General features: G+C 36.7%; 1 protein-coding gene across 4 annotated transcripts in view; it reads left to right on the top strand.

The window, feature by feature from the left end:
* The window catches only part of AOPEP (aminopeptidase O (putative)), a 213,891-nt gene that overhangs the window by 168,013 nt on the left and 21,434 nt on the right, over positions 1-24,444 (top strand). For 2 of the 4 annotated variants that reach the window (XM_087715919.1, XM_087715917.1), the window contains exon 14: positions 19,163-19,279. The exons of 1 other annotated variant lie outside the window; for it this stretch is intronic. In XM_087715919.1, the coding sequence (XP_087572045.1) occupies positions 19,163-19,279 (117 nt within the window). Of the gene's footprint in view, positions 1-19,162; positions 19,280-24,444 lie in introns of those variants that run through there. One more of the 4 variants, XR_015696708.1, reaches the window with a different exon arrangement.

The following is a 24,444-nucleotide window of genomic DNA, read 5'->3' as shown; positions in this document are numbered from 1 at the left end:
TATATATATATATATATATATATATATATATATATATATATATATATATATATATATATATATATATGTAGGTCTCTAGTTGTTCGGGTTTTCTCCCGCGTAGAATTGGATATGTCTTTGCGACGTTTCGACGAAGTCACATTCGTCATCTTCAGGCTGCTGCTGACTACTTCAGGTTTGGTGTTTCCAGGAGTAGTGTGGGATCTTTGGGTGTTTGTCCCTTATAACTGCTGGTAGGGGATTAAATTTTAACTGCCAGTAGGGGATTAAGTTTTAACTGCCAGTAGGGGATTAAAACTGATTGAATGGGGGCTTGGGTGTGTCTTGATTAGGTGGAAGTGTGTCAATATTTGGTGGAAGGGTGTTCTGTTCTGATTGTTTGGGAGGTTGTGTTTCCTGTGAGGGTAGGAGAGGTTTTGAAGAGGCTGATTGTGCTTTGGCAGTTTGGCTTCTGGTTCTGGGTCGTGCCTCCTCATCAGTTTGTGTTTTTGGTTGTTTTCTTTGTGGATGTTTTTTGGTAGTATTCTGTGTGGCTATTGTGAGTGTGGGCCTGGTCTCATTCTTCATGTTTGGGATTCGTTTGTTAATGAGGGCGGGTTTCCAAAGGGCTGGCAGGCGGGAGGTGTCGTCACGCCTGTTCATGCTATGTGGGTGTTTTTCTATTTCGATTGCTTCCCTGATTATACGGTTGTTGAAGTGTTCGGCCTTGGCGATGGTTCTTGTCTTATTGAAGTCAATTTTATGTCCTGTGGCTTTGAGGTGTTGGACCAGGGAAGAAGTTGGTTCTTCTTTTTTGATTGCATTTTTGTGTTCTTCAATGCGTGCACTTATTCTTCTGTTGGTCTGTCCGATGTATGTGGCGGGGCAAGTAGTGCATGGGATTTCATATACTCCTTGATTTTCTAATTCAATTTTGTCTTTGGGGTTTCTTAGGATGGTGGATATTTTCCAGGACATAAAATTGACTTCAATAAGACAAGAACCATCGCCAAGGCCGAACACTTCAACAACCGTATAATCAGGGAAGCAATCGAAATAGAAAAACACCCACATAGCATGAACAGGCGTGACGACACCTCCCGCCTGCCAGCCCTTTGGAAACCCGCCCTCATTAACAAACGAATCCCAAACATGAAGAATGAGACCAGGCCCACACTCACAATAGCCACACAGAATACTACCAAAAAACATCCACAAAGAAAACAACCAAAAACACAAACTGATGAGGAGGCACGACCCAGAACCAGAAGCCAAACTGCCAAAGCACAATCAGCCTCTTCAAAACCTCTCCTACCCTCACAGGAAACACAACCTCCCAAACAATCAGAACAGAACACCCTTCCACCAAATATTGACACACTTCCACCTAATCAAGACACACCCAAGCCCCCATTCAATCAGTTTTAATCCCCTACTGGCAGTTAAAACTTAATCCCCTACTGGCAGTTAAAATTTAATCCCCTACCAGCAGTTATAAGGGACAAACACCCAAAGATCCCACACTACTCCTGGAAACACCAAACCTGAAGTAGTCAGCAGCAGCCTGAAGATGACGAATGTGACTTCGTCGAAACGTCGCAAAGACATATCCAATTCTACGCGGGAGAAAACCCGAACAACTAGAGACCTACATAGTAACACCCGCGAAAACCTCAGAAAACATATATATATGTTTATATATATATAAACAAACTAAACAATTTTGATTGTTATTACTGGAATTAATTAACTATACATCCTGCATTTAAAATGTTTGGATGATTGGACTTGTATTAAAATAAATAAACATTTAGGAAATGAATCAACATGCTTCAAAGAAATAGATTCAAAATTCAAAAATAATGCTAAACTAAATATGCAATTAAGTGGAGATGTTATACATCTGCATTATTTTCTTTGACAACCAAATTCAGATTCAATATCCATGCTACAAAATCTATTTAAAAAGTTAATTTGGGCACAGAAAAACAGAATAACAGAGTTGGAAGGGACCTTGGAGGTCTTCTAGTCCAATCCCCTGCTTATGCAAGAAACCCTACATCACTTCAGAAAAAATGGTTATTCAATGTCACCTTTTTTTAAACTTCCAGGAGCATTCATAACTTCTGGAGACAAGTTATTCCACTGATCAATTGTTCTGTCAGGAAATTAGTTAGTTCTAGGTTGCTTCTCTCCTTGATTAGTTTCCACCCATTGCTTCTTGTTCTACCCTCAGGTGCCTTGGAAAATAGTTTGACTCCCTCTTTTTTGTGACATCCCCTTAGGGACACTACTACCATGTCACCCCGAGTCCTTCTTTTCATTAAACTAGACATACCCAGTTCCTGCAACCGTTCTTCATATGTTTTAGCCTCCAGTCCCCTAATCATCTTGATTTCTCTTCTCTACACTCTTTCTAGAGTCTCCACATCTTTTTTTACATCCTGGTGACCAAAACTTGATGCAACATTGCAAGTGTGGCCTTGCCAAGGCATTAGAAAGTGGTATTAACACTTTAACAAAATAAGCACATTTTTTTGTACAACCATGTCCGGAGCTGGATTGACATGAAATATATAATCAAAGAAAAGACACTATATTAATTTGAATATTTTTTAAAAAAACATGATTATATATTCTGAGATATCATTTCATAAAAGATAACACCTTAAGGAATAATGATCCATTCATGTAGTCCTGCTCGTCAAATAATGTTTATTTTTTAACAACACAAGTAATGTTTAAGTTTTAAAATGCAATATTATTGACTATTAGTGCATTATTGTCCAATCTAACAATAACTATGATGTTTCATGTATATTTCATGGAGTATATCCAGTTAAGTTTTATGTTGTGTTGCATTGTCTTATGTTTACCCTATAATGATAAATTCCACAGTAATATTATTACAAAAAGGCTAAGGAATTATTGGAACAATTGGTCAGATGTTATGATCTGAGAAGTTATTAGAGTGAGAGTGTATGTTTTGGCCCATGTGAGAAATGTCCACTGAGACAAATTCCATTGAAAATAGAGTTTATACCAATTTATTCATCCTCCCACAACTCCTATCATCATCAACAACAACATTCTCACTCCTACTATTCTACAGTAGACTGAACTTCTAGTAAAGTATGAGGTGGGAGAAATCAACAAAATTGCTATCCTCTATTTCTAATGCATTGCTGAATCATAAGGTCTTTAATGTACATCAGTTGGATCCAGTCCATTGTCTGCTGTGCTTCTTGTTTCATATTCCACTTTGGAATAAAGTATGTTGAAGGAAATAAAAAAGGATGATTTCCAATCAACTTGTAACTGTATTTGAGGTACATTACTTCACAGTAATTTAGTATCAGCTTTGTACAACCAATAAATGGCTGAAATAGAAAATAAATGGCATGATCAATTATTAATACTTGTACTTTTCTATACAATTCACCTGTTTCTTCTACAAAAAGAATCCACATGAAGTTTAAAGCATTGTTTTTAAGCTGTTCATACATCAATAATGATACATTAAAACTGTTATTTAATGGAATATTGATGTTAAAGGTATTGGTTAAAACCAAATATCAATTCAGACTGGGGTGCAGAAAGAAGGAAAAGTGTAAAAAGAGAGAGGGAGAGAGAAATAAAATTGTGTTCTTTTGGTCTCTTCTTCTTCCTCTCCTCCTCCTCCTTCTCTTCCTCCAAAACAGTGTGTCAAGGATCACAAAATAGGACCATAGGGCTCCCAGAGTGACACGCCAGGAACAAAAAGTTATGTTTAGAATATTGCATACAGGAGGCAGAGTCAACACCCAAGGAGACTCAAAGGGGCAGTTCAACGGCAGGTCCCTTTTCTGTCCCCTCTGCATTCAAATGCAGGAAGGTGATCAGTGATACAGGATTCTGGCATGTTTCCCTAAACATCAGGGGCAGATTCAGAAGTGAACTGATGAAAATACAACACATGAGCAGAAATGAATGCTCTCCAGATAACTTCGGGAAGAATGGATCTTTTGCCCAAGATCATTAATAGCATTCATTACTTTCAAGTGATGACCGAATGAAAATTGTAGCTCTGGCATCTAAACTGAGGTTAATTAAATGTGGAATTTAGTGTGTATTGCTGTACAGTTTGTATGTGTCTATATGTTGAGCATTTGCCTTCTTCCTCTTTTAAACTAACATTAACCTCATAGTTGTATTGAGATTACATTAGCATTTGCACAATGAATTGGGTAACAATGATGGGATGATGAAAGAGGATAACAGGGTTAAATCTTAAGATATCTTGAAAAAAATTACATAATTTCTTACAAGGAATCCTTAGCAGTTAATTGGTCCGATTGTCTAGCTTTTAATTTGAGTTTGGAACTTGGTCCCTGATGCTTCAGCCTCTTTCATGTTGAATTTTCTGATTTAATTGAAGGTTACGAAATTCCAAAAGTATCCTGAAAGGGAATGGAATACAGACTTTTGGACAATTTTATGTATTAGATTGTTTTCTGAAAATTGAAAATAACAGGGAAGATACAGTCATGATTTTTAAGTGAAATACCACAGTGTTTGGTGAGGGAGAGTTAAACATAGTTTTGTGGTATTTTAATACCACATGTTTGCTTTGATTTTAGTTCCAAGCAATCCTGTGATCTGGTTTCATAATAGAACCATGACTAAACTGATCTGAGAATTAAATGAGAGATTGATATCCGATTTTTCTGCTTCTCTAAAACCAGAAATAAAATTTAATTTGAGCTGTAGAATTTTAAAATCCAAATAGCATAAATTGTTTGGAGAGCAGTTAATAATGAAAAGCATCATGGTGGTGTATAAGAAAAATTCAGTCCGTTCTTTGTAATTTCTTGGTTTGGATACAATATTACCTCCAAAGCTAGAATTTTATTCAGAAATGCTGCAAGATGGAAAATACAAATTTTCTCTGTTTGTTGCCACCTCCCCGATTGTTTCCATCCACAGTTCATCGTACTTGTGCTTTAAATATATATATCTGTCCATTAAATATAAGAATACATTTAAAATTGCATTCACTATGACCATGAGATAGATCAAAGTTGACAAGGATGAAATAGAAGAACCTTTAGATATATTTAGAGAGTAAATAAACTTGCACAAGATTGCTGTGAAAAATAATGGAGCCAGTTTCAACTTTAAATCCCACAGAAGGCATTAAAACTGGATTGATTAAAGAAAATGCATTGAAATTCTTCCAGTTAGACCAGCTTTCAAATGAAAGGCACATCAGTTATCACCCAACTTATGAAAAAAATGTATACCTTTATAATTCTATTTTGTTTATTCAATTTGTGCTAAAAGTATTCTTGGATATTTATTTTTTAAAACAAAACTTTAAAAGGTTCATTAAAAAGGGCAAATATTGTTATAACAGTATTTTATAAAATTTTATTTTTGGGATATGTGCTATCCAGTTGCTGCCATTAAATAGGCTTTGCTTTTAAGTGTTTGAAATATTTTTTTAAAAAAGATGTACGGGAACATAATTGTTTATATTAAAAAATCCTTTGCATTATAATTCTGAAAAATAAAATTCTGAAAATAAAAACATATTACCGCTTAGCCATGGTTCATTATGAATCAATTATTAAAGCCTGAAAAACAGAAAAAGAAGTTTGTTCCAAATCTGAGGGTATCTATGGCAACATAATTTGTCCAGTCAGTCTTAATAAACTGTAATATTGTTATACAGATTCACTTACATGTCATTAGTTTGCCTAAAAAGGAAAATGAAGACCTATCCTTTTCCACAGACTTCGGGAAAGCTCCTCCACCTTTTCTTCCCTCAATCTCTTTTTAAATACAGGTTTACGCCAATATAGACAGCTTGTGATATACAGGGCAATCACCATAAAATCTATGTACATAGTGCAGACATTAAAGGTTTAGGATTATCCATTTTCTTGAAAATGGAATTATTATGCTCAAGGGTGAAGTTCTGATGAAATGTTTCTTTGTGAATGCTTAGGCTGGTGGGGGGGTGGGGGAGCCCTATAACCTGACCAAACCTGCTTAGAAGCCACCTGGTTTCCATTTTGCTAGCTCAACACTTTGTTAGATCTTGTATGTTTAATCATTTATGACATTTCAAAGCACTTAGAATGCATTGCGGATTTGAGATTTGTCCTTAAGTGGATCTTCTTTCCATTAGAAGCATTATTGGAAATATATTTTGCATACAACTGGAACTTTTTGTGTTGAAGACTCTGTGGGCGGTACAGCCTATAAGAGATAAAGCAACATCTTTAAAATGTTTATTGAGTATACTCTACCTGACTTCATTCTGCTAATCTTAACTTTGAAGAGACAATTTTCTGGGAAAATATACTCTAGTGCACATCCAATCTGTTACCATTCAAAACTGTAGGACCTCAAAGCTCAGAAATCACAGTCTGATGCTTCTGGAGAGAGTAAGATCTTACTTGATACTATAGCTGTCATAGCTTCTTTGTGGATACACATTTTTGTGTACAAAAGAAGTAAGTGACCAGTCCCCTCTAAATATTTTGGATCATTATCCCCAACAAACATGACCATTGCTACAGGCTTGTGCAAATTCTGATATAAACACTTCAAAACTGTCTGCAAACATTCCGACAGATTTGTGATATATTCAACGTTCAACAGAATTCTGATATATTTCCTAAACCCTTCAGTGGAATTATAATTTACAGGTTGTTTGAATAAAGAGAGAGTTTCTTCTTTAATGGGGAAAGTAATTTATGTCACAGCTGCAGATTCATATGAGAGCTTTCCTTCTTTTCCCAAGACTATTAAATTTGCTTAGGAGGCTTTGTGTAGGTCTTTGAACAAAACCTTTGAAAGTCCAGAAGGGAAAAAAACCCAGTATCACCAGCCTGAATTACTCTTCCACATGAGTGTCGACACTTTTAAAGAACCATTAAAAGATGAATGAGATGCTTACTCTTCACAGACATTAATTGAGTCTTCTCCCGTAAGAGTAGTACTTCTCTATGCTTTATACTCTATTTTTAATCATGCCTTTTTCAATTTTATACGATATAGATAGTAAACTAACAGTCTTGTACTTTTCTGAATTCCACCATCCCCTTTTAAACATAAACATGCAGGCATTTTCCACCCCTTTGGTAGAAAGGGTAGTTTTCCAAGGCATATTATTTTATTTGTCGATCACAAAATCAGAAATATCCAGTCTTATCATCATATTTACCTCAGAGATGATCTGTGTGAAATTACTCAAAGAACTATATTAACTCCTTTAATATAAATCTTAACAATTTCATAAAAGGGATATGCAACACAAATTAAACATAGCTGTGTTTTAGCGAGAAAGTTTGAGCAGTTATTAAAAGGAAAAAAAAAACATCATGTCTTGGCAATTTATATATGGCCTTGATATAAAAGTAAGTTTTGGTTGTATTAATCATACGAGCTATATATAGCTAGAAGAATTTGATATGAAATGGTTATTGGGAAATAAGAGAACCTAAAAGGAAGGTTAGCTAATATAGATCAGGAAGGTATTGAAGGATATGATGTGTTGTCAGATTAAAGAAGAAACACAGCAGACACAACTCTCTATTTTTCAGCATCTTCTGTATGGTTGCGCCATATTATTAACGGATACTGTAATTATAGTTCTCTAAAGGAATCAGTTTTGAAATTCTGCTCTTTTCTAGGATGTCAAAGAAGATATAGGATATCATTTACTAAACAATAGACCAAATAGGCTCAATGAAAGATAACTGTAATATTAACTAGGAAAGAGATTGCTCCAGAAAGAGAAAATAGCCCTCCTTTCTGAATTTATTGGCTATTCTTTAAGACACTGCATCTTTTCTAGGTTTCTAGTTAAAACTATGTAGTTCAGGAGAATATGAGTTCAAATTCTAGCAGCCCATAAACAAATACGTTCTTGAATCTATTGGCTATTGGAAAAGACACAGCAACAGGTACAGAGGTACCTATACCAGCTCTGAATCACTCTTGCCTATTTCGGATCTAAATAATGTATTCCTCCAATTAGAAGCAAATGTTTGGATTAATCTATATCAATGAATATAATGGGTAGTATTAATATATGGGTATTAAATCACACATTGGACATTATTTTGAAATAAAATACTATTGTTTGGCAATGCTGTTCCTTTAAAAACAGGTATAAAATGAATTTCTCAATTACTTTTTTGTTAAAAATAATTACATTAAACTAAATAAAAATATACGTCACTTATTGACAACATTATAAAGCACTGTTGTTATAGGGGGAGTAAAGGTCTGAAAAAGGTTTTCATATTATTAGTATTGTTTTTATCCACAAACTTTGATGGCAATCCCAAATTCTGATAATGCAGAAAAATGTATACATTCTTGATATGTATTGATCAGCCTAAAGTCATGTTAATAGTTCTACGAATTTGGGCCCAAATTGTAGCAATGTTTGTTTAAACTCAGATTGTGCATGGTGATATTTTCAATGAAATTCAATTATAGCAAATTGTTTTTTCACTTTTTACATTTCATTTTTCTACTTATTAAGTTTTGCATATACTAATGTCTCATATTTAAAAAAAAATCTGATGACTGAATGGATTAATAAATAAACTGAAAGGAATTCTGTTTCTGACAATAATTATTTGTATAAAAGTTCTTTAAAATAAGAGGATAATTAACTGAGCTTCGCTATGTACTTCTTGACTTTGCTTGCAATCCCTAGTCTTCTAGATGCAAATCAAATGCATTCTAGCTAATTTCTTGCTCCTGAACTATTCATATTGTCTTACGGGGCTAAGAATGCTGAAACTAAGAGGAGATAGCAGAATATTAGTAGTTCCTGTGTCAGTCTTTTCAGCAAGAATAGCAAGAATCTGGTAACATTTTAAAGCTAAAGTTGTTATGGTGTAAATCAGCCTAATTGTATATCTGAAGTGTCTGTCTTCTTGGTTTACATATACATGGTTGGAAAGAAGAATGATGAATTATAAATCAAGAAACATCATACTACAGGCAATGATAATTATACTGTTTCTGACAGTATTTGCTGTTGATGTCAATAGAATCAGCCTGTAGCTGATTGATACCATTCCTACTAATATCACTTAGCATCAGTGATACCGCTGTGCCTCTGTTTTTATGAAAAATAACTTGTGTCATGTTAAGATTTCTCTTTTTTGAGTTACAGAAGGCCCATTCATGAATATGAAGTAAATTCTTCGGTTGATTCAGAAATCATAGATACTTTTTTTAGTGGGTGTTGTGATTGTGATTAAAATACAGCAGCCAGAATTTCAAATCACAATATAATTTCATATACCAGAGTGTTTTTATTGTATTTTGCACACCAAGATGAGACTTCAGCTTGAATCGATAATGCGGTATGTATTGCTGATATAAATTATTACGAAAACATTGAACAGAAGGCACATACACATTTAGTCTCTGTTGCATCTTTTTCCATCTGCATGGTAGCTATTTAAGCTATGAGAAAGGCTAAACATTTTAACAACATTTATGGTTTCTATGGACAAATGTTTTGGAGGTTCTTAAAGTTATTTCTTATTTGGTACTGCTGAAAAACAGTGTGATGGTTGTATGTTGAGAAGTGGATTGAATAGACAGTCTTGAAAGCCTGACAACTCAAGGCTTCTCCCCACATGAAAAGCATCATAAACAAGATTTAGAAGTCAGATACAACATTCAGAAGAATATTGACAACTGAAAACAACTTCAGCATAAGATTGTAGCAGTGGTTAAAAGTATCAACCATTATCAGTGGAAAGCACATAACACAATGGGATATTAGAACCTCTTTAAGCCAGATTTAAAAAGCCGTAGAATAAAAACTATTTGAAAATTACAAATATTTTAACTGAATAACAAAGTCACAAATGAGAGGATTTAGCCTTGAGTAGGTTCTCCACATTCATAGACCTCAGAGATGAAGAGTAAATAAGCCTATGGAAAGAGAAAATGAAGGTTAATATAAATGAAGGGTGAAAGATATGTAGTTGCTGCTGATTTTTTTAATGTGGCAACCAAAATAGAAAAGAAAAAAAGAAGAAAAAAAATCCATGATCAGAAATCATTTTTTTCGTTCAATTCAGTATCAATTGATTCAATTCAGTATCAATCCTCTCTTTTTGGTCCTAACCCTCTCACTTTTTTTTTTTTTTAAGTTTGATTTTGAGAAAGAGTGAGCTTAGCGGGTACTTTGTCCCTGGTATGAAAAAGACTGCATGCCCTTAGAATACAGGAATGGATAGATCAGGCATGTTGGCCTTAAAACAGCATTGTCTTTTCATTTGGACTTCATTGTCTTTTCATTTGCAGGGATACACTCAGCTATATCAGCTGCAGACTTCTTTCCATAAATGGTTCTGCATCTTAACTCGATCCTGGTTCATTTTTCCATAGTTGAAACTTTTCACTGCAGAATATCAGTCTGTTTTTTTCACAGCTGGTTTTGTGGCTGTTTTTATTAAATTCACATGTTGGTTAAAATAAACGTATGCTTGTCCCTGAAGGAGAAATGCTTGCATCCATTTGAAAAGAAAGAAAGACTCTCTCTCTCTCTCTCTCTCTCTCTCTCTCTCTCTCTCTCTCTCTCTCTCTCTCTCTCTCTCTCTGTGTCTCTCTCTGTGTGTGTGTGTGTGTGTGTGTAGATTTCAGAGGAAAACAACAGCACTGAGGAATATCATTTGAGTTTATACCCTGACAAGGTCTTTCTAAATGTGTTTACTGTTAAATGAGAAACACCGCTTTGATTTTTTTTTTTTGTAATATTTAATTTTTCTTGATTTCTGTCCTTGGCAGATGAAACAATTGTTCTAAGAATGTCTTAGTTTAATTGCAGCCAGTAGAAAACAACCCTGAAGGCAAATTGACCAAGCAAAGGGTTTATGACCAGAAAGTCTTGACAATTCCCTTTCGTGGCCATTTTTCCTTTTTGGCTTGTCTCAAAGTGCAGGCTGTGAGGGATACTCTGACCCTATAAAGCCAGTTTCTTGAACTAATTTGATGGCTTTCTTATCTGTGTTTAATGAGGAAGCTTTGCCTAAAGGCAGCTATTCACTACCAAAGCTATGGATTGCCTTCTCTCCCTTCCTTTCTTTTTTTTTTTGAGGGTGGCGTAGGAAGGCATTCTGTTTTACTCAGAGAAATCTCGTAAAAACTTTTACAGAGAGAGTAAAACATTGTGCTCTTTTAAGGGGAAGGGGTGGGCTTGAATCCGTTGTACGTCTGAAAAGAAAAGGCATCTCTTTGTAATATTCAAAGGTCAAGTTTTCTAATTCTGTTTTGGGACTTGTTTGTGTTGAGTTTTAGCCAGCATTCTCCAGCACACAGTAGTGGATCTAAAAAACAACCCTTCTCACCCCACACCCAACTGCTGTTTTCCATCAGCATAAACAGTCCCTTTCCGTAATAACAGAGACGGATATAGCGGAGAACCCATTTCTGGGAGAATCAACTCCCTATGCATTTCTTAACCATTTTTGGGAAGAATTGATCTATTTGTATGTACAGGAGGAGGAGGAGGAGGAGGCAGTAGCTCTAAATGAAATGACATCATACATATTACTCCCATTGATCCAATTTTAGGCTACAGCCAGGATAAAAGGATATGGCATCAGGGAGGAAGTATGCACATTTAGGCACAGGTCCCAGTGTGATAATGGAGTAATAATAGAAATCACGCCAGTGTCACTTGGTTGCTGCCTGGATCCAGGCACATTTTCCCTTTGAGGAGGCTTTCAATGAATTCATTCAAGTGCAGACTGTAGCAAATGGGATATTCAGAATACCAGCTGTACTCCTTAATGATTTGTGTCCTGGCGTAGGGGTGCGGCACAAGTCGTCATGCTTTTGGATGCTCAAGTGCATATATCTCTGTCACATTTTGATAGCGGTGGAAGGTCAGTAGTTAAACATTTCAATGACATTTTTTTTCCAGAATTAGTTGGGGATCTGGTATTTATTTCATTTATGCTAATGCAGGGTTGACAAATAGTCTCTTTTAAGGTGGGTGGTCTTCTGGGAGGAGAGGCCAGTGACCTTGTAGAAAAGAGTGAGAGAGCTTTGGATGCAGTAAGAGAGGGCTTTCCTTGTGCCGGTTTTATTTGGCATTGGGATATAAGAAGCTGGCTTTTGTTGCTGCTTAAATCCTGTACTTGCTTTGTCAAAACTTTTTTTCAAAGAGTTGGCAGTTGGAGACTTCAGTTCATCCTAAAAAAAAAAATGACTCTGCTAAGTCTAAGTCTTTCTAAGTAGACCTATAAATCTAGTTCCTGCTTAGATCCCGTGGAAGCTAGAACTGTCCACAAGTTGCTTAGTCAGAATGCGTTGTTATACTAATGGTTCTTTCTAATTTGGTTGCATTGTTAGGAATGTGTTTTTCTTTTTTTTTCAAACTTGGCTTTGCTGCATTTTTTCCCCCAACCGGATTTGAAAGTTACAGTGTCAGGAATGCAAACTTCAAAAACGTGTGCATGTGTCAACCCGCAGAAGAGCACAGTAAGGTTCAGCGTGTGTTATCTGTAACCCAGCAAAAATGATTTAAAACCTCAGTTGTTACACTTAAAAGAATTATTAAACTTTAAAGGCCAGAGACGGTTGTGAGAATTTACCATTTCAAGGAATATGATTTTCTGGTTGGCATATGTTCTTTGAAAATTACAGACTATTTCAGCCTGCTCAGCACAACATAATAATTTATGTCTTCTCTCTAGTACTCTCTCTTAAAACACATTTGGCACAAACAATCATGGGAAAAATGATTATTATTATTTTCTTGCAAGGATCCAATTCAGTCTGGCAGGCCTATGTTTTTCCTAACCTTTTCATACAGATGGTCCTCGACTTATAACCACGATTGTGCCCAAAATTTCTGATCCTAAGTGAGACGGTTGTTAAGTGAGTTTTTACCATCTTTCTTGCAACAGTTGTTAAGCGAATCACTGCAGTTGTTAAGTTAATAACATGGTTTTTAAGTGAATCTAGCTTCCCCATTGACTTTGCTTGTCAGAAGGTTGCAAAAGGTGATCACATGACCTTGGACCACTGTCATAAATATGAATCAGTTGCCACGACTCTGAATCTGTAATATTTCTGCTGCCCTCTAGTGTTTTCATAGTTTTTGCAACTCTGATATTGTAACCTAAATTGCTATGCCCTTTAGTTTTGGGAGATTACTCCACTGCTTTCAGTTGCTTTGAAATTCAACCAGATCCCATTAGAAATTAAATGATCCCACTTAGAGTTGCAGCAGTAATTTTACCTCTTATGGGAGTATCCTACAGTGCATTATTTCAAAATGGGGATATTCTGCACAAATATCAATCTTAACTGTTTATTATTATAAGCTATAAGGAAGAATCATATAAGCTGGTTATAATAATTGTAGCATGGATTTAGAAGAAAAGATTTGGCATGGATTTACTAATCATGAACTAGAAAAGATCACACCAAGACTTCAAATAATTGTTTGAAACTCTTGCAAATTAATCAACAAATGATCATGGAGAGAATTGTGTAATCACATAGATCAGGGGTCCCCAACCCCCAGTACACAGCCCGATATTGGGCCCTGGCCCTTTGGGAACTGGGCCATGCAAGCTGCAGGAACAATGTGAAGCCCCCCCCCCCTCATTGCTACTGCCAGTCTGCAGAGCTTTGGAGACCGCTGACACAGATACTTGTCAGTGAAAGGACAATGGAGTTGAAAAAAGAGCTAATTACCAATCAAAACTTATTTTAAGTGTGTACATATTATTTATATATAAAAATCAGAGACATCACCCTGCCAACAAAAGTGTGTATAGTCAAGGCTATGGTTTTCCCAGTTGCAATGTATGGCTGTGAAAGTTGGAACATAAGAAAGGCTGACCGCCAAAGAATTGAGGCCTTTGAACTATGGTGCTGGAGAAGACTCCTGCGAGTCCCTTGGACTGCAAGGCAATCAAACCAGTCAGTACTAGAAGAGATCAACCCTGACTGCTCTTTAGAAGGCCAGATCCTGAAGATGAAACTCAAATACTTTGGCCACCTAATGAGAAGGAGAAGGACTCACTGGAGAAGAGGCTAATGCTGGGAAAGATTGAGGGCAAAAGAAGAAGGGGATGACAGAGAATGAGGTGGCTGGATGGAGTCACCGAAGCAGTAGGCGTGAGCTTAAATAGACTCTGGGGGATGGTAGAGAACAGGAAGGCCTGGAGGAATATTGTCCATGGGGTCGCGATGGGTTGGACACGACTTTGCAACTAACTAACAACAACAACATATTGGTTTGAACTAAATCAGACAAAAGAATGTAATTAGACAACATTAGAATTTACCGTATACATTTTATCTGAAGGACATAATATTCACTCATGGCATAGATGGTATGAGAGAATATCTTGAGGTGGTCATAAATACATCTTATTAGTCGTATATGGAGCAAATCCATGTTTGTCCTCTATTGAATGCTACTGCCCTGCTTACTTCTTGATTTGATTAAAAGTTTTGAAAATAACATTTAAAAACCAAATAGAAAAGGTGTAGTTTGTATATACATTTCGCATATGTGCATAAATTTAGTTCATATGTGAGAAATGAACATTTTATATGTTCATATTTTGTAATTTCACTCTCCCTTGTAGTGTTTGCTTTTAATATAAAATTCAGGATCGGAGATGAATGGCATAAATAAATGGAAGATTCTTACTTTGTTACTCTTCTTAGTCTTGGTTGCTTTTCAGTAATTTTTCAAAACCTCAAAATTTCAGCTGCATAATGCATAACGATACACGTTTCACAGAGGTAAACTGAGGTCACGTGGTTACCTTGTTTCTACATTTCTTTGCTTAACTTGGCCAAACTCAGAACCTTGATGAAATTTTAAACAATAGTTCCTTGTACAGTTAATGTATAAAGTCAATGCCAAAGGTGCATTTCAAAGGAAACCACAAGTCGATTTTTAAGTCTTTGGTGCTGTTTCTGATAAATGGCAGCAGTTTCTATGGAGAAAGAAGAAATATTTATAAAATAACATTACGCAACACTTGAACTTAGATTTATTTTCAGAAGTAGACAATTATTTTCCAGAAACAACCCTCTATTTCACTTTAAAGTTCCCCTGAAACAATTATACTATATATGAAATTGAGCTGAAAGTTAGACACAGTTGTTTAAAAATGTATTCCTCAATCCGAATATGATTCAAACTTGTAAATTCTAATCTTATATTTCCCTTGCTATTATAAACATTCTGCAGTTGGAATCTAGAGTATAAGTTCAAGATCGCTAATGGGTTTGTTTTCTTATTGATACATTTAGATTTTACATTCAAAGTACCCATTTTTCTAAAAAAGTTAACCGTTTCTGTTACAAGCTCATTGATAAGTTTCACTAATCTTCGCTGGAGCTTGGGTAAATGTGCTTAAGTTGAAACTTTAAGTACAGGCAAGCTGGATGCTGTCTGTAAAATATATGCTAAGTATATATCAGAGGTGGTATTCACTTACTTTCCCTGCCAGTTGGCAAATGTGAGCATGCACGATGCCACATGCACATGTCCATCTGTGCATGCGCTTTGCTCATGCACATGGCTTGCACGAATGCGCATGGTTTGAAAACATGCCTAAATAGGATGGCATAGAGCCTGGATGGGCAGGCCCACCTGCGATTTCCACTACCAGTTTAGGTGAACCTGTCTGAACCGGCTGAATATATGCAAGTAGAATCTGATATATATGCAAATAGAAATATATTAGATACGTGATCACACAAATGCTAGAATTCAGGCTCACTTTTGTGATATATGATGGCTTGTAGTTGGATCAAGTGCATTGAATTGCACTGCCCATTCCAAACCAGGGTCAGTGGCCCCGGCAAGTCAGTGGAAGTAGCACACAAGGGCATGAAGCTTAGTTTAGACTGAAATAGCTGGTTCTGCTTGGGCTAGATTTGTCAGACGGCTACCCTATGCTGAAATAGTGGTTTATATTTTTGTTTACAGAGTCCATACAAAACTTCAATCTCACCATTAATGCATTATTTTGTACCCACTTATGGTACTTTTTAAAACTCTGGGTTTTGTGAGAACTATTTTGAGACTCACTTCATGGTGAAATGGGCAGCAAACAAATTTAATAATAAATAAACTATCTGAATGTAAATTACTCAGCACATGATTGTAAGGTTTAGAACTTCTGTTTTATAGTTTGGGCAGCCCCTCACTTCATTAAGTTTTTATAATTTGTAATGCCTTATGAAATGGTAATGTCACAGGTTGCATTAAGAGGGATAATCTTGAATCGTCCTGAAGTACTGAAAAAATAAATTTTCATATTGATTTCTCACTTTAATAGCATGAACCTCGTAAGTGGAAACAAATCAGAAGGAAATGCAGGATATCCTAGAACAGGGGCATCCAACATTGGCATCTTTCAGATCTGTAGATATCACTTCCAGAATTGCCAAGGTTTGATACCCCATCCTAGAGTAATAGAGAAGCAAACTATCCTTTCTCCTAGTTTTAATATAGAATTCCTTTTAAAATGACTTTATTTTGATGGAATGGAATGGAATAGGAATAGGAATAGGAAAGAGAATAGAGTAGAGTAGAGTAGAGTAGAGTAGAGTAGAGTAGAGTAGAGTGGAACAGAATAGAACAGAATTACAATATCTTTATTGGTCATGTGATTGGTCACCAAGAAATTTGTCTCAGATACATAAGCTCTCATTGTACATACAAGCAACAAAGATAAATCATAAATCATAAGATACAATCATAATTCATAAAATACAGCCAACAAAGTAATATATAAATAGCAGTAGGTAATAGGAAAGATGAGAAGGATAATAGTAATGCAAACCTACCACATGGTTAGCTATCCTTAGAGATTATAGAAGCCAGTAATCCTTACTTTTGGAGATGTTACAAGCTACCATAAACATCCAGTATATCTTCTCCAACTGTCCTTTCTTTTGGAACAGTTCTCCCATTCTTGAAGTTGAGACTGCAAGCTAAAAATTCTGGGGAAATGGCAGTCCCAGCACATCTGGAGGGCATTGGATTGCTCGCGCTCTACATGGGGCTGCCCCTGAAAAGCGTTCGGAGACTACAGTTGGTCCAGAATGCAGCCATGCGAGCAATACTGGGTGTACCGAGGTACACCCATGTGACACTTATCCTCCGTGAGCTGCACTGGCTCCTTATTGGTCTACGAACGCGCTTCAAGGTGCTGGTTATTACCTTTTAAGCCCTACATGGCCTAGGACCTGGATACCTCCGTGACCACCTCCTGCCACATACCTCCCAGCGTCCGATAAGATCTCACAGGTGGGCCTTCTCTGGGTGCCGTCGACTACACAATGTCGACTGGCGGCCCCTCGGGGGAGAGCTTTCTCTGTAGCTGCCCCGGCCCTATGGAAAGATCTACCCCCTGAGATCCGGACCCTCCCCACTCTCTCGGCCTTCCGAAAGTCTACTAAGACCTGGCTGTTCCGGCAGGCCTGGGGCTGTTGATCCTTGATTGAGTTCCAGCCCCACTAAGAACTGAGTGCATGTTGTGTTCTTTTAACTGCTTTGTCTTTGTATTTTAAATTTTCTAGTATTTTTAAATTGTTTTTATGTGAGCCGCCCAGAGTCCTTCAGGATTGGTCGGCATACAAATCCATTAAAATTCAAATTCAAAATTCAAAATTCAATGATGGTTATTCCAGTGCTGAATAATATAGACATGACTTTAGAGTGAGATTCTATTCTTAGATGAAATCTGATACTGTTGATGACATTAATATGTAGTGTCTTTTTATGAAGTTGAAATGAGGTAAATTAATCTGCAAAATCCAGAAACTAGATTCCCAAGTCATTTTTCTTTCTTTCCTTACAATGGTAAATGGGGCACAAGAAGCAAAGTCCTTTCACCCAAAGATCAGAGATTGATTTTCATTTGTGATTAAGTAGAGTTTCACATATCATGATTTCATTTTTTACGTACAGAATTATCTTTTTCTCTTTTTGTGGAATGGAAACATTGGCTATATAAGAAACCACCTACTGCTTTTTAGAACACCAAATTTCCCATCCTTTGACATGCACCTTATTTTCAATGATTTTTCCATATAATAAAACCAGAATAAATGTAGCACTTAAGGACTTGTTGCAATAGTGGCTTTTCCCTATTCATTTTCCCTGCAATTGAATCCCTCATTTTCTTCTATTCGTTAAGTTATCTAGAATTATTTACCCTTCTTAATTGAAAATTGAACCCACTGATCATAGGGAATTTACCTCTGAATAAATATGCTTAGAATTACACTAAAAAGGGATGGATGGATATGTGGAGATAGGGATGTACGCGTGCATGCAAATGATATTGTTGCTATTTCAATTTTGAAAGAGAAATTTGGATAAAATTGTATTTCTGTTTTGCTGCAGTCCTTCAGCCCTATGTGTATTAAAATCTCCAGGAAATGATGCAGTATAATTTGTTCTTTCAATAATTTCCTATGACAATTAAATAAGGTGGTATATTTTGCAAAGCACATTAGCTGATAATAAGTTTATCACTTAGCTGAGAGTAGTATAGGTTTAATCTTACTTAAAAAGGGATGCGGTGGGTCAGTGGCTAAGACGCTGAGCTTGTCAATCAGAAAGGTCAGCAGTTTGGCAGTTTGAATCCCTAGCGCTGCGTAGCAAAGTGAGCTCCCATTACTTGTCCCAGCTTCTGCCAACCTAGCGGTTTGAAAGCACATGAAAATGCAAGTAGAAAAATAGAACCATATTTGGTGGGAAGGTAACAGCATTCTGTGCGCCTTTGGTGTTTAGTCATGCTGGCCACATGACCATGGAGATGTCTTCGGACAGTGCTGGCTCTTCGGCCTTGAAATGAAGATGAGCAACACTCCCTAGAGTCGGGAGCACATATGTGTGAGGGGAACCTTTACCTTTAATCTTACTTAAATATAGAATAGAAAATCTTGGCAAATGAACAACCTCTCACTTCATTTTGATAAAGGAGTTTCTTAGAATAATGACATGAAAGTGTTCATAGTGAACTCAAACACTGTTTCTATATGTTACGAGCACATGGTATAATTTCATAGGTTTGTCTGAGACTAGTCACTGGCTGGCCTCTTTTATTTGAATTACAAAAAGGTTATAATTTTATCTCACAAGCTATTTATTTTCTTTTAGCTTTCCCCGGACCAGCTGGTCTTACTTCTGGAGTGTCTCCTGCAGAAGGGGACATTCCGTTCAAAAATGTTGGAATGCTTACAGAAAACTTACCACCTCCGTGAGCAGGATGCAGAGGTAATCCATTTACAGACGCAGGGAGATTGCGAATGGAGCCAATAGCACGGAACAATTGTAATCTGTTGGATGCAGGATTATTCTAATTCTTTTTTTTTTTAATCAATTTTAAAAATTTAAATTTGTCCCGAAGGCAATACAGATAGAGCATGGGTTGCATTGACTGCTTTCAGTTTTATAGGCTATGTTTTTAATAAATGTTTGTTTTTGACAAAGCATGTGTGTACATGTATGATTGCACAGTTTGGTTAGTACAGCCAAGTCACATCTCTCCATTGTGTCTTTTGAGTTTGAAAAATAGACACATCTGGAGAGAATTAAATGATATGTGCCTTATTGTGGATTCATTTTCTTTTTATTAACTGTGTACCTGTTTATATTTGGGAGTAAAACTGTTTGTTGTTGTTGTTTATATTCAACTACATATGATAATTTGTACTCATAAATATTAGATTGGGTGTTTATGAAAAAGTAAAATACTTGTTTTCATTCTGAGTTCCATTCAAAAACAGATCTTAAGCAAAGGGTGGTCAGCAGTGGGATTCACTTACTTTCTATACCGGTGGCAAATGTGAATGTGCGCCTTATACGCATGTGCCTTCTGCACATGGTCCTTCTGTGCATGCACAGTATTCACACATTATGTCAGGGTGGGTGGGTGGAGTCTCTCGCAGCCTTTGCTATCAGTTCATCTGAACCGGAGAGAACCGTCTGAATACCACCTCTGCTGGTAATCATATAATGTACAAAGGCAGTCAGTCATTTGGACTATTATTTATTAATTGATACTTGCCCATTCAACCCATGCAGCTTCTGTGTAGTGTATAATTAAGAAAAGAAAGAAAAAGAAAAAGCAAAGAAAATAGATTACAATTAGGAAAATCAATCCCTGTGGCCACTATAATAACTCTCAGTGCTTTTACTGGCTAACAAAAAAGAAAGAATCAGAACTGAAGGCAGTATAGATAGCAACTAAACACATTTTCAAAGCACTCTAAAAAACCTTGCAAGTGTTTATGGGAACTAAATCATTTACAGGGCCTTTTGTCTTTGAAATGATCCAAAAGCTTAACTTAGTTCAAAATAGAGCATTTTAAAAAAAGCTGTAGAAATGTGATTATTCTGAACTTTTATTTTTTTTCATGTTTTTAATATATATCAGACTTAGAGACCACCCATCTCACTCACAGAGCGACTCTTGCCTGTGTGCAATTAAAAACATAAAGACCAGATAAATGCTGTATTCCGATAGGAAACAGTTTAAACAGAATAAAATTAAAAAGAATAAAGTTAAAATATCCTTTTGGGTGCTTAGGGATTTTCCAGACAAATTCCGTATCGGAAAGGGCTTTGTCCTTTGCCAGGTACTTGGTAAACTGTACAAGTAATACATTGGTGGGTTTGTACCAGTTTTACTACTGGTTTGCTTGTGCACGCTCTCACGCGCATGATGCTTCTGTTCATGCGCAGAAATGTCCGTGCAGGTGGGCGGAAACTCCTGCTGCCACCACTATTAGTTTGAATGACCTGGGCCGAACTGGGAGCAACCCACCTCTGAAGTAGTAGCTTTTCTTCATTGACTGACTTATTTAAAGATTAGGCTCTTAGGGCCTCGGATGCTGATCCTTGTGTGAGTAACATTGTCAAGTGAAATATGAAGCGGGGCTGTAGATCAAATCAAAGGCTTTCAAGCTGGTAGTCTTCAAATACTAAAGATTCCAGAATCTCCCAACCATCTATATTAATATCCAGGGCAACATATTTGCTCCTCTGAGTTTATGAATAGATTTGAAAGCTTTCTGCCTTGTTAATTGGTTTTAAATGATAAGCATGCATTTGTTTTATTTTAATGCTTAAACTGTTATATAAAGTGCTTATAGAACACCTTACGAAAACATTATTTAGAAAATAGCACTACAAGCCTCACATCCCTCTTCCCCTTTATGCAACTGTGATGGAATGAAAGCTTCTGTTTTGAGTAAATTGCAATTAATGTCTCATCTGAATCCTACACTGGATTTAGCCTTCAATATAACTACTGAAAAACAAGCATGGTTCCTTTTCTACCAATCACAAATGAAATGAACAATAGTTTGTCTGGATTCAGATAATAAAGAAACTATAGGTAATCCAAATGAAGCAGAACAGTTCAGAACTCCTTCTTGTGGCTGGCTGAGGGGATTCTGAGTTATCATGGTTGTCCCAAAGGTGCTTTTTCAAAGACAAGTGGACTTTGTTTTTCCTTGAGGACGTTTTGCTTCTCAACCAAGAAGCTTCTTCAGAACTGCTCCTTGGATGAGAAGATAAGCATCTTCAAGAAAAAAACGAAGTCCAGCTGCCTTGGGAAAAGCACCCTTGGGAACTTCCTTGTGGCCATTTGAAGGATGAATAGAAGGCTGAAAGGAGACCCTCTTAACACAAAACTACATAACAGAATAACAGAGTTGGAAGGAACCTTGGAGGTCTTCTAATCAAAGCCTCTGCTCAAGCAGTAAACTCTATACCTTTTTGGCACCGAGTGCCGAAATGGGAGCACATGCATACAGGGGGGAATGGCAGAACCCAGAAGAATAGCTCCCTGGTGCCGGAACCCGGAGGAGCACTGGGTGACGGCTGATGTGGCCGGAGAGATGGTTCTGCGTGCCACTTCCATCATGCATGCCATAGGTTCGGCATCACGACTCTATACCATATGAAACAAATGGTTGTCCAACCTATTCTTAAAAACCTCTTAATGTTTTAGCATTACTTGTATCTGTGCAAATAGTAGCTATTCTTCATTTACGACAAGTCTCCTTTCAGAATGTGATTTTTGTTTTGTATAATAACAAAAGGAAGCATCTGCACTAGATTTGTTCCATAAATAGAATTATATATGAAACAAAATTAAGATAAAGGCAAGTTTTAGATTGCTGCAGTTGTCGTAATATCTTTCAGTGGTTACTGGAATGTTGATTGAAGCTTTTGTATAGGTCAGTACATAAAATTAAAAGCTCCACAATTGAAAAATATCTTCATCCAAGGAAATATTTAAGTTAATAGGTAAACTTTATTTCAGCTTTAACATATTTGCTGTTTATACATGTTCTAAAGGCCAGATTTATTTTTAATTGGCCTTGAAACACACTTTGCTATTTATAGAAATTAAGTTATATTTAGGGTATATTTTAATCACATGCAAATACCAAAGAAATGTCAGGACTTCTATATCTGGAAGAGAAATAACTGAGAAGGTAGCATCACAGCTGCATCCCCTATGTGGTGATTATGTGCCAGGACACCAAGACCTATGTGAATTTTTTACACTAGACTGATTTTCATTCTCTCCTGCCATAAATTGTGCCAAATGTACTTGGGTATGTGTCTGTCTGTGTGTGTGTTGAAGGAAAGCCACAACCTCTGCGGGAGATATATTACCTCAGCTTCATCTTGCAAGGTGAAATCAAGGGCTTTACTCTAGCCTTTAAGAAAGGAAACTGAGATAACATTACCATTACGGTTTCTACAGTTACTGGATAACAAGAACCGACAGTCCTCAAAAGGAAATGTTGTGGTACATACTCTTGTCTGCCTAAACAAGGAAGTTTCTGTGGCTCAAAACACATTAAATGCCACAAGGAGGGGATTTATCACCACCACCACCACCCCCGTCCTTGAAACAAAGGAACAAGTTAAATTTTTTGATAAATGGCTTTGGATAACATTCAGATATGTATAATTAAATGCAATATATGTATATATGAGAAAGATCTTAAGAGGCAGGAAAAAATGTGAAATTTTCAGAGTACACAGAATGATTATCAATTCTTTTTGAATTCTTAACTGTTGATCAGATTAATTGTTCAGTTACTCTATTATTATGATTAAATTACGATCTCCCTAGTGCAAGTGTTAAGGTAAACATTCTAGCTGATAGTATGATATCTCAATGTACAAACATATGCAATTTCTTAGAGTATTTTTAACAGGTTTTAGTGAAACCTGTTTGCCTTTACAAACTGATGTCAATGAAAACATTTACAAAAAGTTATCTATACATATAGTTATTTCAGGGTTCACATGGTGGTAAATCATGCAACACACCTTAGCTTTTAGGAAGAAATTGTGAAGATGTGTCTAGATAAATCAAAAGAACCAGACAATTGATAGAAACTGATTGGTGTGAAGGGAATATATACTGACAGCATGTGAACTGACAAAACCTGATAAGCCATAAAAACAGGAGATCAAAGACGAAAACATGTAGAATATGAAGTTTCAGGTAATAAGATACTATTCCCACCTAATTTGTCTCCTGGAAGGTCAATGACATGCCTGGCCCCAGGATGTAGATATTGGACACACTGCCTGTATAATGATACTGTGATTAGCAAACCACCAAAGAGCCTCCATGGCTTAAATTCCATGATTATATTTTTAAACCCACATGGTAAGACCACACAATTCTTAAAATATTGACATATGTGAATCAATGTGCTAAGTCGGGTCGGCAAACTTAAGCACTCAAAGAACCATTTGGACCCGATTCCCACAGAAAACAAACAAACACAGGGAGCCACAAAAGTCGTAACCGGAAGCCCCCAGTTCAATTCTAGAGGTGACCGGAAGTTCAATTCCCCATCATAGAGTCTCCTTCTGGAGCGGCATATTTTTTCCTCTTCGGTTACCTGTCATAACCGAAAGCCCTATCAATTGTGGATACAACTGGAAAACCCTCCCCTTGCCATAGAGTCTTCTCCTGGCGCACTGTACTTCTCTCCCCGCCCCTCCCCACCGGAAGCTCCTCTCAAAATTGTGGCGTTGACCAGTGACGGAGCCACAGCAGAGGGAGGAAAGAGCCACATGCAGCTCCAGAACCACAGTTTGCTGACCTCTGTGCTAAGTAATGACCATCTCAAAATAACAGGGTTGGTTTTTTATTTCAATTGCTCTCACTGTTTCTCCTTAGTTCTACGTTGCTTCTCCTCCTTGATGAATTTCCATCCATTGTTTCTTGTCTTGCCTTCTGGGTAGATCCTCTTTTCTTTGTGGCAGCCCATCAGATATTGGAACACTGCTATGATATCTCCCCTAGTCCTTCTTTTCACTAGACCAGGCATATCCAAGTCTGCAACTGTCCTTCATATGCTTTAGCCTCCAGTCCCCTAATCATTTTTGGTTTGCTA

The sequence above is a fragment of the Thamnophis sirtalis genome, unplaced genomic scaffold (genome assembly GCF_051295495.1).
Source record: "Thamnophis sirtalis isolate CommonGarterSnake01/CBP01778 unplaced genomic scaffold, rThaSir2_p1.2 scaffold_5, whole genome shotgun sequence".
Classification (NCBI taxonomy): domain Eukaryota; kingdom Metazoa; phylum Chordata; class Lepidosauria; order Squamata; family Natricidae; genus Thamnophis; species Thamnophis sirtalis.
This window is presented reverse-complemented; position numbering and strand designations above follow the sequence as displayed.